Raw genomic sequence first — 15,248 nt, forward strand, 5'->3', positions numbered from 1 at the left:
CAAATGATGAAGGGCCATTCTTTCAATATGTCATACAGGAGCAGAGCAAAAGCCCTCAGGGGGATACTGTATTGCTGGCCATTTGGAATCATAGGCCTGCTGCGGAATCACAAGTGGCAACCATGACTTGAGGGATCAAGTTGCAAACTGATGTCCCTCCTCCCCTGGACCATCTCCATATATATAAATTCCAAAGTCAGCAAATCAATGTGTAGATTTATGTTTCTAGGCTCTTGTTCAAATGTAAATCCTCTTGCATAGTGTATCAGAACCCGGGCAGCTCAGAGAGAAGGAAAACAAGGGCACAGAGCACCAAGTAGATAGTTTGCAGGGATGGGGGCGTGGTCAAAATCGAGTCATTTCTTACTTCATGATTCTGTCATGAGCTACCTCTAACCACAGCCCCCATGTGATGGTACTGGTTCATGTTCTAGCTTACTTCCCCTTCTTAACTCCCCTTAACACCAGGCAAAATAATTCCCTGAATTATCTTGCAAAAAGGGGGAAAAAAAGGTCTAACCACCAGAACTCAAAATCAGTGAGCACACACAAAGCTGATGACATTCTAGGAGAGGAAACAGTTGGTGAACCTCTGCTAGGAAAGAAAACATTAAACTCAAGTATACAAACAGAGTTAATTCCAAATAGACTGCAGTTCTGATTTAGGTAGATAACTTCCATAGTGTATGTGTTCTCTTCAGTTCAGAAGTTTATTTTTTAAAAAAGTAACTCCATTCAACAAGAACTTATTAAGTGATGATTATGTACCTGGTGCTATACTAACTATTCTCAAAGTTTAATACATGGTGACCAATAAACCTTTCAAGTCATACTGACTTCAAAGTCATACAACTATTTTGGCTGTAGAAAGTTACTTAACCTCTCTGAGCCTTGTTTCTCAATAAAATATAGATTAAAATAGTATCTATTTCATGAATTCTCACGAGCTACTATATAAGAAGCACATAGAGGAATATCTTTGTAATACTCATAAACACCCAATAAATGATGGTTATCGCTATTAAATATTGAGATGGTCTCCATTGGTTACAAATACAAGCTTTGAAGTTACAACTTTGTTTAAATCTTGATTCTACCACTTACTAGAAATGTGACCTTAAGAGTAACTAAGTTTTCTCATCTGTAAAATAGAGATAAAATAACAGGACCTAGGTCCTTCAGGTTACTGTGAGGATCAAATGAGACAATTCAGATATAGTGCTTACTAAAATACCTAGTACATAGTAATCACTCAATACATATTATCTGCTATTAGTACCAGGAACAGTACAAGGTAGATACCACCTGACTCCTCCTACAGGAATTTATATTTTCAGTGGAGAGAAAAGGCACACATATGACCAGGTTAAGTAGCAGGACGTAACTAAGTAGCAAAGTGAGTAATGTAAGTAGCATGTGTCTCAGGATTTCAGACAGGAGGGGACAATAAAGGCTGGAGTAATCAAGTATATTTCAGCTTTCTGATAATTCAGTTTGTTGAAAATTCAAGCACCAGCCCCCCTCCATGTGAATGCCCTTTATTTTTTCCCTTTGCAGTTATTTCACGGGGACACTGTAATTTCTGGTACTAATAATGATTATTGTATTTCAGTAGACAGATTCAGCTATAAACGCCCAGAATAGCTCTGTTTCTGCTGTGGACCTGGTCACTCCCTCTGGAGTTATACCCTGTCAACAGTACCTTAATTTAGTCAGCATTTGGAAAGTTCCGCGATGAGCTAAAACAACTGAACCAAGGAATTTGCTCACATGCAAGATGTTAGGCTCCTTTAAAAGCCTATGTAAAACACTTAGCTTCTATCTAACCTCTAAAACACAAACGTATAAAGGGCCCAGACAGGTAGCAAACAAGTGAGTGGTGCAGTCCTCGTGGTCTTGAGGCGCCACCTTATGGACATACACTCTTAAGGTACCAAGATTTTAAATTTGGACAAAAAATTTCAAATCTAATAAACAAAGAAACAAAACCCCACTTTGTGGTCCAAACAAAAAATGTATGAGGCCCTAGTTTGTGACTTCTACTCTAAAGTAGAACAATGGGGCTGATGCCCTGAGGTTATATACCACATTCTGGTCAATGTCCCATAGGACCTCTAATCAGCATGTTTTGCATTAGATTCTGAATAGCATAAACGTACATAATCCAACAAATACTGACTACTCAAATTTGAATACTTTAGTTGCCACAAAGTCCAAGAAAATCGAACGGCCTCATCAGAGCCTCCAAGTATCTGGATGATCTGATCTCTGCCTACTGCATTAAAGACATCTTTCCTACTATATTTTGGCCACATCAGCCTTCTTTCTATTTTTTTACACATGCCAAGCTCATTCTTGACTCAGAGTCTTTATATTTGCTGTTTCCTCTATCCCCAGATCTTCACGTGGCTAGCTTCTGCTCATCAATCTGGTTTCATGTCAAATGTCATTCAGGTCCTCCCAATCACTCTACTGCATCATTTCATTTTATTTTCTTCATAGCACTCATGCTCTGAAATTAGCTTGTTCATTTACATACTTATGTCCTATTATATAAGCTTCATGAAGGGAAAAAAAATTGTCCATCAGATGTCATGTTCACTGCCTTATCCTCAACACATAAAACAGTGGTTGGCACATGGAAGATGCTTAATAAAAATGTGCTGAGCAAATGAATTAATGAATGGCTTGAACCCTGCAGGCAATACTACCATAAACCCTCAAATCTTCCACCATGCCCTATTTCAGACAAGAAGTTTCATTATCATCACCAACATAAGGTGATACATGTAACAGCTACATTTCATTGATATTTCAATGGAAGAAATTCAAGTAAAAGAAAAACATCCAAATAAAAACAACAATCTAAAAATCCTTACAGAGAAAACTTGTGTCTCAGTTTGGCTTTTATTCACTTCTACTTCATAAGATAAGCATCTGCTGATAAAATTCTGTGGATTCTTCCATTGCACGTATAAGCCACCATTTTGGAAGAAGAGATTTTTAATACGTGGAGGATCAGGTTTCACTGAAAAATAGAAATGGAACACAACAAATTAGCTTCCAAAGTTTATTTGATTACTCTCTCTCTCTCTCTCTCTCTCACAGTCTGCCCTCCCTATCTGTATCCATGAATTCAACCAATTATGAGTCAAAAATATTCAGAAAAATAAATGGATGGTTGGAACATGTACAGACTTTTTTCCTTGTCATTATTTCCTAAATAATACAGTATAACAATTATTTATCTAGTATTTATGTTGTATTTGGTATTTTAAGTAATCTAGAGATGATTTAAAGCATATGGGAAGATGTGCATAGGTTATATGCAAATACTATACCATTTTACATCAGGGTATCTGCAGATTTTGGTATCCTTGGGGTTCCTGGAACCAATCCCCCATGGATACTGAAGGATGACTTTCTCTATATATGTAGGGATAATGAAGGTTCACAAAGTTAAATCAAAATAGGGCTGATGCTTTTAATGGCCTCATATGATCAGATACATAGTTTTAGAATTTCTGACTAGGCATAATTAGTAGAGGAAGTTTATTTAAAACTGCCTAGTAAAATGGATTTAAGGAACAGTTTTGGGGTATCTAGCAGATGACATGAACTCTGACCTGCATCTGGCTAGAAAATGACCAGGGTATAATCAGGATATCTAGCTACAATATAGAGAATAAAGAAGTGCCTGGGTCCAGATGAGCTTCCACCTGATGAGTAACAAGACACCAGGTACACGGAGCTGCCCTAGCTGACACTCACTTCTGCCAATCAAAGACCACAATTCATGTTACAATACAAATGCACCTTGAGGACATTATGCGAAGTCACATAAACTAGTTACAAAAAGACAAATACTGTATAATCCACCCATATGAGGTATCTAAAGTAGTCAGATTCAGAGAACCAAAAAGTAGAAAGGTAGTTGCCAAGGGAAGGAGAATTAATGTTTAATGCACATAGAGTTTCAGTTTTGTAAAATTTAAAAGTTCTAGAGATCTGTCAACAAAGTGAATATACTTAACATTACTGAACTGTATAGACACTTAAAATGTTTCTGATGGTAAATTTAATGTTACATGATTATAACCAAAATTAAGAGTAAAATACAACTGTTTTATAAAAAACATTAGCCTGGTCAATTTGCTTTTTCAGGAATCAGCTATACTAAGAGCAAGCAACAGAAGATAATGGATAATTAACAGAAAACAACTTGAAGATGTCATCTTCTATTTAAGAAGGATCTTCCTTCTTCCTTTATGTCACTGTTAATATCCAGGGAGAAGAGCAGCAAAATAAGCCTTAAAAGGTCATCTAATCTGCCAAACAGGGGGAGCAAAGAGAAGGACTTTGCTTCAGTCTACACCACTTGGCAAATTACCCCAACTTCACTCCTTTGGCCTACAAACTAAGCTGCCTTTGGTCCACGATTAGAATTCGCTTCCATGACTACCTGAAGGCATGGTAAATAGTGTTCTGCTCACAGACTTGGGAGCCTTTGTCAATTTATGGCTATTTGCCCATAAATCATCTGTATGTCACTTAGCCAGAATCTGAGTTCCCTGTTGGGATATTACAACAAATAAACCATTTTGCTTTAGAGATATACAAAACTCTTTTATACTATTATATAATTTAGACCTTATAACAATTTTTTGAGGTCAAGAGGGATTATATATTCCATTTCACAGATAAGGAAATACCTGAAGACAGTTTATATGCCTTGTCCAAAGTGGAGAAGTTAGAACCTCAGTCAGATATTTTGTGTTCAAGTTGAAGACTCTTTCTAAATAGGCCAACATGCAGCTGGTACATCCAAACATGGGTACACTGGTTGTTAAGACTGATCAGTGCCCATACCATATAGAGTGTTAAATATTTTGAATATCACCTCTGATTATACTACCTTCAATCTAAGCTTTTTCTAAGTAAGTGTTAGATTATTCAGGAACTACATATGATCGTATGAGCACTATCCTCTCAAGTATCATAAGTGAAAAGAGAATAGATCTTAGAGTCAGGCAGCCTATCTTATGGTTGGAATGTTTGTCCCTTCCAAAACTCATGTTGAAACTTAATACTCAATGTGGAAGTGCTGAGAGGTGGGGCCTCTAAGAGGTGACTGGAATTTTGCCTTCATGAATGGCTTAATCCATTCATAGATTAATGGGCTAATGGATTGATGGTTTATCATGGGAGTGGTACTGGTGGATTTACAAGAGTAAGAGAGATCTAAGATAGCATGCTCAGTCTCCTCACCATGTGATGCCTTGTAACCCCTTGGGACTCTGCAGAAAGTTCCCACCAACAAGAAGGCCCTCACCAGATTTGGTCCCTTGACCTTGGACTTTTCAGATTCTAGAATTGTCAGAAATAAATTCCTTCCCTTTTCTTTCTCTCTTTTTTTAAAGATAAGGTCTTGCTCTGTTGCCCAGTCTGGAACCTCAAACTCCTAGGCTCACAGGATCCTCCCACCTCAGCTTCCCGAGTAGGTAGGACTACAGGCGTGTGCCATCGTACCTGTCCTCCTTTTCTTTATAAGTTACTCAGTACCAGGGATTCTGTTATAAGCAACAGAAAATGGACTAATACAATTCCAATCTTGACTCTACAACTAAGTGCTCCAAGTCTCAGAATACTCCTAAGTACACAGGATAAGGATAAAGCACTTGGCACATGTGCTCAATAAATATTAGCATTTCTAAGCTTGCTTCTTTAACAAGGATCTATCAAAGAAAGGTATACATAAATATATTCTCTTGTTTTTAGAAGATCTTAAGACCCAAATCATCATTCTTTGTTATTTGTATTGATTGTTCAAGAGAACACTTTTTACCCATGCTGTCATAGCAGACTTCTACAACTTACCACGAGAAGTTAAAGGCACTATATTGAAGGATGGTCTGATTTTTCCTGCATTATCCTTGACCATTATTTGGACACTGTGTTGTTCAAAACTGGAATCCTTCACTTTAGTCAGATCAAAGGAACAACCAATGTGCTGGCCTTCTCTGTAGAAGTTTTTACATTGAAGAATATTTCCCAGGCTGCTGTGCCTACAAGATAAAATGAGACAACCTTCTGTATTATTTTTAACAAGGTATTCAAGAAACAAGGGCAGAATGTTTTTTAATGACTGAAGGAGATGTCCATGAAAAGGAATATTTGCAATAAGACAAGATAGCTTTTTTAAAAACCCTATTTTACAATGTGGCTTATTTCATACACTAGGAAGAAAAGACTGTTCCTTTTTGATGAACATTGGTACTGTCAGTAACTATGAAAACTACTGGAGTCCTAACTATTTCCTCTTCTGTATAAGAGAAGGTGTTCTGAGCCCAGGACTGGAAGTTTTATGTTTCTTGAAAATGCCTATTTGCTGAATTCATTCCATGGTTCCCCCCTGGTCCCTCTGCCTGCTCCTTCCTTGTTTGCTTGGCTTGTTCCTCTCCTTCTTCTCTCTTTCCAAGGGGGGTCACACTCACATTCTTCTCTGACTCCCTCATCCACTCACCTCCAGTTTATCACTCCCAACCCTCAGCTATAATTTCTGTGCTGGGGGTTTCTAGTCCTCACCTCTAACCTCAGAGGTAGTCCCAGATTTCCAACTGCTCCATTTGAGTGTTCTATTCTTGCCTCACATTCAGTGTCCAAAACATATCATGCACCCTATTCCCCACTAAACTGCTTTTTTTCCCAACTTTCCCATTTCCATCATTCACAGCTCATTTTCTCCAGGCCCCTAGATTAGGTTCTTTGAAATCACCTTTTCCCCCTGTATTCTATCACCAAAATCTGTTCTTTCTTCCTTTGTAAAGCTTCTTGGATTCTCACCTTCTATGATACTCCCATTGCCCACACCCTGATCCATACCCTAATCACTTCAGGCTTCATTTCTTCTCCAGACTGACTTCCCTGACCTTGATTATTGGTGCCCTCCAGTCATTGCCAGATCAAGGTTCCAAAACGCAATGGCTTTCTAAGTGTCTTACTTCACTGTGCGGCTTTAAATGCCTTCCATAAGTATTAATAGCACTGCTGGTATCTTATTTCCCATTTCACCTCTACACATACCGTTCCCCAGTAATCATTAGTACCTAGCACAATGCAGGCAGACAGAAGGTGTTCACTATACTTTTTTGTCTAGGCTATCAGAGAACCCTGTTTTTCAGTAACTGGCAGAAGACACAGTGTCAAGCCTTTTACCATTGGCCACAATGGGAGTTGTGCAAAGGTTCTGCAGAAAAGGAAGACAAATTTAAAATAATGAACTAAGAGGAAAAAGTCCCAAACCCTTGAACTGTTACCTCAGAACCTTCTGCTGTAATTTAAAATGCATATTTTTGAAACTCTCTCCCAGAGAATCTGACTTAGAAGGGTTTATCAGGGCCTAGGCACCTGCATTCTGACAGCAATTGTCCAGGGCATTCTACTGCAAATCAGTTAAAAAAAAAAAAAGACCTCAGAGCTAATGTATTTACTCTTTCAAAGGCCATGCAAAGAAATGCTTTAATATGGAAAATGTTCTCTTCCTTCAAGAGATAGTCTATAAGCTTTTCCTCCTAATTGCAGGCCCCTGTGGTTTATGAGAGAAAACTGTTTTAAAAATTAAGTTATTATCTTGAGTAGTTTTTGGATCAGACAGTCCTGGAATGCTTTCCGCCCACGGCCAGAAACAGAAACCAAAGAAAGACATTTTTCTTACATAACTAAAGAAAACCATGTATAAAATTAGTTTTTTTAATAATGAAAGGAACTCTTCTAATGGGTCATCTTTTCCATCCTTTTTTCATTTTTGTAACCTGAGTATTTCACATATGCTCATAGACCCTAGATATAAAATTTTAAAACAGTTCTGTTGTAGTATAGAAATAATAATAGAAGGGAAAATACCGGTTCTAGATATACAACTTTTTTGGACTTCTTGTGAAAGATCAGATGATAAATGAAGATAGCAGGTGATTCCTGTTAAAATTCACACACTGAATTCCTCTTTAGAGTCACACTGCAGACATGAGGAAATGGACAAATTAAAGATTAGTCCCTCAATTCTGAAGATGACTAACGTGGTAAGAAATTCCCTAAAATTCATTGGCATGGCTAGTCTGCAGCTACTCAGGCCAGGCTCCTTTCAATGCCAGACTATACCTACAGGGACACAAGTCATTGCCCTGTGGCTTTAAAGAATGATTTTTAATCCAAAAAATGACTCCACGTTTTCTGGTTGGGGATTAGGGGAAATAGTCTGTGGCAGTTTGTTTGATGTGATTTACACTGGTGTAAATCTATGTAAACCATTTCTGGGTGCTCGCTCGCTAATGAGTATTGTGCCTTGACCCCCTTTTGTGGTTTTCACTGGAAAGGATCTATCTAGGGGAGAGCAGGGGAGGTGGTATGAGTAAGGTGCTAATTCTGTGAGGTGGGGGAAGAGGCCAGCAGTGTATACTGACTACATCTACAAGGGAGTAGGGATGAATAATAATAATAATAATAATAACAGTAATGAAAGCAATCAGGTATTGAGTGCTTACTCTATACATGCTAGCAGTCAGTGACAGCTCCAAACAAATACCTTTCATACAACAACAGCCCTCACAACAACCTTAAGAAATAGGTACTATTATTACCATCTTCATTTTACAGATTATAAAACTGAGGCTCAGAGACAAGCGATGTGCCCCAATTCACACTGCAGTAAGGGAGAGAGCCAGGCTTTGAACCCAAGAAGTATGGCTCCAGAAAGAATAAGCTTTGAGGTGCTGAGGGCAGAAGACACAGAATCTATACCATCTATACCACTCAACAGAACTTTCTGGGATTACAGAAATGTTCCATATCTGTGCTGACCAAAACAAGAGCCACTAGTCACCTGTGAAACTGGCTAGTAAGACTGAGCAACTTAAGTTTGAGTTTGACCTAATTTTAATTAATTTCAATTAAAATGTAAATAGCTTCATGTAGCTAGTGGCTCCCACGTTGGACAGCACAGGTCTACACTACAGAAAGAGCACCTGCTGCTGATGAGCAGCTCTGGGAATGCGTATGACAAGAAGTAGGATCTGGCCAGGCACAGTGGCTCACGCCTGTAATCCTAGCACTATGGGAGGCCGAGGGGGGAGGATCACTTGAGCTCAGGAGTTTGAGACCAGCCTGAGCAAGAGTGAGACCCTGTCTCTACTAAAAATAGAAAAAATTAGCCAGGCTTGGTGGTATGTGCCTGTAGTCCCAGCTACTTGGGAGGCTCACTTGAGCCCAGGAGTTGGAGATTGTTATGAGCTAGGCTAATGCCATGGCACTCTAGCCCAGGGCGACAGAGCAAGACTCTGACTCAAAAAAATAAATAAATAAATAAATAAATAAGAAGAAGTAGGATCCTTGATATCTGCCCCGCCACATGCCAGTAAACCACCACTCTCTTGGGATTGCTTCTTGAGCCACCCCCAACGGTTGTACACATTGTGCCCTGCAAAAAGACATCAGCTAAGGGCTGAAATGCAGCCCAAGCACCATCTGCTGTCAGCTTTTGGCAAAAGCCTGCATCAGACCAAAGGGAGAGAAACACTGCAGCTCGGAGGAAGAAGAATGCTATGCTTTTGACTTGGTTGGTCCAGTTTTTTCTTGTAAATCATTCACCCAGAGAGGACACTCTTTCTACAATTTGCACTGAGACTTGGTTTGCACTAGTATAACCCCAAGGCACTTCCCTACTTTTGTCTTATAACAACCTCAAGGCCATCATCTCCCTCCAGTGCCATGCCCACATACTAATAGCTGGGTTACTTTCCCACACAGTCTACTATAGAATAAGATGCAGTTTTAAGACTTCTTCCATTCTTTTCCTGCCCCTTGTATAGATACAGACTGTTTAAAGGTTTTCCCTGTCGTTTTACCAATAATGACTCCAGGAAAAGCAAGAAAGGTTAATAGCATAATAAACACAGGGATGCTACCAACCCACAAGACATCTTACAGCTCTCCATAGACTTCACTGCAACATCAGCAGAGGTATAGGCTACTCCTTCTAAGGCTTAGCTCGTTGGCCCCTTTACTAGCAATTCTTTGGGAAGCCAGATAGACTCTATCCTCCTCTCCTTTTATTCCTGAACTATAATGCTCCTCAGCTTCTTATAACTCCTAAGTCCTCACCCTAACCCTGAATGTTCTCTAGCTTTCAATCCTACCAAACATTCACAACTTATTTATGGAACAGCCACCAAGTGACAGGCGCCAAGGGAAAGAAGACACAGTCCCTGTTCTCAAGGGAGATTGCAGTCTGTGGCAGGCAACCATCAAGTAAACAGGAAATGACAACACAATGTGCTGAGTACTATGACACGGGAAAGTGCAAGATGCCGTGGGACAAGAAGAAGGGACACATGTCTAGACACGAGAGGTCAAGAAAGGCTTCCTAACGAGGAAATGGTTTCTGAGCTAAGGACAAATAAGAGATGAAAAGGAAAGGCCTAGACTGCAAGAGGATGCAGAATGTTTCCACTATTCTCTTTGAATATTCTGTTTGAATTCCAGTGTTCTGCTGGGGTATTTGAAGAGTCAGTTTGAAGAACTGAAAGAAGTTCAGTGTGGGCGGAAAGTAGGCTGCAAGAGGGGTGAGGGTGCATGGAGGGAGATGTGACTGAGGCTGGAGAAGTTGACAGGGGCCAGGTCATAAAGGGCTTGGTCTGTTGAGCTGAAGAGTTTGGACTTTAACTTGAAGCCACCAGGGAGCTGCTGAAGAGTTTTAAATAAAAGAGAAGCAACAGGTACCAAGAAGAGCAAGTAAAACTATAAAACCTCAGACAGGAATTATTTACATCAAGGGGGAAAAACCTCCAGACAGAGCCACACAATCTCAGTGCCGTCTGGCTGCACCTCCAGTGCTTCTCAACTACGTCAGGAGGACCCTTCCACTGGGTAGGAGAGTGAATGTGACCCCCAGGGCAACTTTGGATGTTTTCATTCAAAAATTTATGTTATTTTTTTTTTTGGCATTCTATTCCATGATATAGCCATGAGTGTTTTCATGCACCAAAACTACTTTTCATCCAGTTATCAGGGAAAATAGGCACTCCAGGATGAAAGGCTATGTTTATCCCATAGCTTCAGAAGTCCTGGGTACAACCCTCCACATCCCATTCTCTCAGAAGCAGTCTTAACAAATGCTAGTAAGGCAGACAAGGCCATGTGGAGGGCAGACTTACAATGTCAGATCTCCCCTGCCCCACCCTGCTATCACACTGACTAAATATCCCCCTTCCTTGGAACACTCTTCCCCAGAGGCCAGCCACTGAGACACTCCCTCATCTGGGCAGTCTTCCCCTTTCATCAAAGCCTCCCATCTTTCCCCTACTTCCGCCACCATTCCAAGCTCTACCCTAGCTTCCCACAACAGTCTGTCTCTCCCTCTGCAACAGCCTTCAGCATATACCATCTTATTTCGATATGAGAAACCACATTAGGCACTATCTCCCTTTCTGTATTTTAAGCTTTAAGAGCAAAGAGACATGTTTCTTGTCTCTGCTGCCCATTCAGCACTTTACCCACAAAGGGTGCTAAATTAAGGCTTACTGAATTGAACTGGATTATCCTGGAGCTTTCTTCCTTGTTCTGTTGCTAATAGGCTCTAAAGGAAAGGAAATAATTGAAGACTAATTTAGAAATTTAACCAAGTTTGTAGCAGTTATAGTCACAAATATCAAACACCAAAGTATCAAATATAAAAATATCAAAGTTATTTTGTGAGTAACTAAACTACTTTTGGGGCATGATATCATTGTCCTTTTTAAAAGTAGACAACAATGACTCATACATTGCTGATGGGATTATAAAATGGTCCAACCATTCTAGAAAATAGTTTGATAATTTTTTATAAAACTAAATATGCAATTATAATATGACCCAGCAATTATACTCTTCATTTATTCCAAAGAAATGAAAAGTTATGTTCACATAAGAAAACTGTATGTGAATATTTACAGCAGCTTTATTCATAATAGCAAAAAAAAAATAGAAATAACCAAGATGTCCTTCAGTAAATGAATGGTTAAATAAACCAGTACATCCATATCACAGACTACTACTCAGTAATAAAAAGGAATGAACTCTGGATTTGCACAAAAAGTTGTATGGATCGTAAAACTGTGAGACCAGCTTAAACTTATTAATCATTACTTAAGTTGTTACAGATGGTGCAGGGCCAAAATTGCAAGTCATGTATGTAGCCTGGGCACACACAATGGGAAAGGGCTTTAACGCCCTAATTGTTAACACCACAAGCCTGGCAGACTGGCTGCATTGGCATCACCTGAGACTAGTCAGAAATGCCATAAAAGCTTGAACCACCCCAAGATTAGGGGGACAGATGTGAGCATTGCTTGCTGTATCCTCGCCAGTCGACTTGCAATAAAGCTTTCTCTTTTCTCAAAAGCCAGGGCCATCGTATTGGCTTCTGTGCACGTCAGGAAGTGAGCCTGCTGCTCGGTAACAATCCCAGGGGCATTATGCTGAGTAAAAATAAAACCAATCTTAAATGGTTATATACTGTAGGATTCCATTCCTGTAACATTCTCAAAATGACAAAATTATAGAGATAGAGAACACATTAGTGGTTGCCAGAGGTTAGACCTGGGGGAGAGGAGTGTGAGGGAGAGGGGTTGTGGAGGGAGGTGGGTGTGGCTATAAAAGGCCAACTCGAGAGATCCTTGTGGTGATGGAACCATTCTATACCTTCACAAGTGATAAAATTACATAGAACTTCACACAAGTGCATGTAAAACTGGTGAAGTATGAATAAGGTTAGTGGATTGTACCAATGCCAATTTTCTGGTTTTGATATTGCACTATATATAGTTACACAAGATGCCACCACTGGGAGAAACTGGGTGAACAGTATACGGGATCTCCCTGCACATTTTTTTCCCGATATAGATTCTGTGGATCTATATTTTAAAATATAATTTTTTTAAAAAGTAGACACCAAAAGCAGATGCATTTTACATTGAAGCAAATTGCCCATCTTCTTGGATTTGCAGAAAAGAATTGGCTGGTTTGGTTTTAACTAGCTTGGATCCCAAGGCTTCTAACATAATTACAATCAGTACTCCAGTAACTCTACTGTACATACTCACCAATAGTAGAGAGTATAGTTAGTATCAGGACTTGTATTCTTTCCAGGGAGCCAAGAACACTTCATATAGCTCAGGTTGTGCCAAACACATTGCAGCTCAGTCACAGCAGACTCAGGATCACCTAGAATATCCAGGCCAAGAGTTTAGGATCCTTCTTTCCTTGTAATGCAAACTATCCAATTGTTCTGTGGCATGGGGGATGGTGAGGGTGTTTCACACGGCTTTACCAGAAAGCTAATCCCTAATCTCTCACCCCATTTTACCCAGAAGCCACCCAGGATGGAGAAAACCCAAACGTAATTTGTTCACAACCTTCTCTCTCACCTCCTAATACAAGGAAAACATCTTTGCTATTTCTGAGGGACCTAACTCTTGTCCCTTTAACAAGAAAGAGAGGTTAAAGATCGAACAATATTTCAATCACAGGCAATGACTACAGAATTCCTAAATGAATGTAGAAATAAAACAACCCCTATATCTACCTGTCTTTAAAAAACATTATTGAGGTACAATTTTTACCTTCCTGTCTTTTGATCAATACTGACACATCTTGTTTTTTAAAAAAATAAACATTCCTCCTGAAGCAATTCTGGGAAAAGGTAAGCATAACTTAACCCTTAATAGTTGCCTATTGTGTGCAATGACTTAAGGTGTCCTCCGATCTTTCTGACCTGAAATTGCTATCTTTATAAAGACATTTTAGTTAAGGTATCATGTCTTTAAATTAAATGCCTCTGTTTAAAATGTAAACCTGTTATCCCTCATGATTCTTGAAGAGGTACTGTACGAAACCATCATCAACCATTTTATGCCATAGTATAATTTAGTTTATTTTTCAGATTATTAAACTTCTAAAGAAATGAGAATAGAGCAGGTAAGTTGTTTTAAACCATGCTCCCAGCCTCCAGGCAGTCCTGAATTTTATACTTTTACAAATAGTACTTCCTATGTTTATGATCAGTGCAAAGCAGGTACAGAGAGTGTAGTGCTAAGGTTTGGAGGTGGGAGATGGGGCCCTGCCCTACCCAACCAAAGGACAACATAAATTTTTTTCCAGAGGTTTACTTTCTTTTTATTTTTTTATTTTTTATTTCAGAATATTACTGGGGTACAAATGTTTTGGTCCATGAATTGCTTTTGTACCGTTTGAGTCAAAGCGGAGAGAAAGGAACACTTACACACTGTTGGTGGGACTGCAAACTAGTACAAGCTGTATGGAAAGTAGTATGGAGATACCTCAAAGAACTAAAAGTAGATCTCCCAGTTGATCCAGCAATCCCACTACTGGGTATTTACCCAAAGGAAAAAAAGGGACAATATAATATTAACAGATAATATGTATACAGCATTTACTCTTTGCCAGGCACTATTCTGAGCATCTCACATACATTGATTATGTAATCTCACAACCATAGGAGGTAGATATCATCATAATATCCATTTTGCAGATAAGGAAACTGAGGTGTAGAAGGGCTAACTAATCTGCCCAAGGTCACACAACTAACAGCTGGCAGAGCTGGGATTTAAACTTAGACAGCTTGTCTCTGGTAGCCCTGCTCAGTATATGCTTAATCAGTATATGCTACTCCCTGTATGTAATGTAAGAGCCAGAAGGACATTGGGTGAGCTGGGATTGGGGGACAATGATCAACCTCAGCCTCACTACCTGACAGCTTTTCTCAGGACCAGACTTGTACTGGAGCTAGGCCAGCATTCTCTCTTTTTAACATCTTTCCCCAAATATACCCTGCATATCAAACTAATCTTCACATATAATGAGTAACATAGTATTTTGATTTTTTGAAAGCACTGTACCTAGAATGTGAAGACCTACAGCAAGTCACTCAGTTTCCCTCTTCCTCATAAAATGGATCAGGGTAATAACATATGCCTTACTTCGCAAGATAAACTTGTGAGGCTCGATTTAGGGGAGGGGTGTGTGTGTGTGTGTTTCTGTGTGTGCGTGTGTGTATCATTTTTCAAATTATTAAGTGCTATATAATCAAGCATTATTATTCAAGTTGTCTTTGAGCTCCTTGAAGGCAGAGATATATCCTCATATTTTCATTGTGTTGCCAGCACCCAGTATAGTGCCTGGCACTTATTAGACTCAGC

General features: G+C 39.4%; 1 protein-coding gene across 1 annotated transcript in view; it reads right to left on the reverse strand.

Moving 5' to 3' along the window:
* IL13RA1 (interleukin 13 receptor subunit alpha 1) overlaps positions 1-15,248 on the reverse strand; it is a 52,906-nt gene that overhangs the window by 19,279 nt on the left and 18,379 nt on the right. The window contains exons 4-6 of the mRNA XM_069463312.1: positions 13,134-13,254; positions 5,878-6,065; positions 2,880-3,028 (exon numbers count right to left, since the gene is read on the reverse strand). Of these exons, the coding sequence (XP_069319413.1) occupies positions 2,880-3,028; positions 5,878-6,065; positions 13,134-13,254 (458 nt within the window). The remainder of the gene's footprint in view (positions 1-2,879; positions 3,029-5,877; positions 6,066-13,133; positions 13,255-15,248) is intronic.

This window comes from Eulemur rufifrons, chromosome 30 (genome assembly GCF_041146395.1).
Source record: "Eulemur rufifrons isolate Redbay chromosome 30, OSU_ERuf_1, whole genome shotgun sequence".
NCBI lineage: Eukaryota > Metazoa > Chordata > Mammalia > Primates > Lemuridae > Eulemur > Eulemur rufifrons.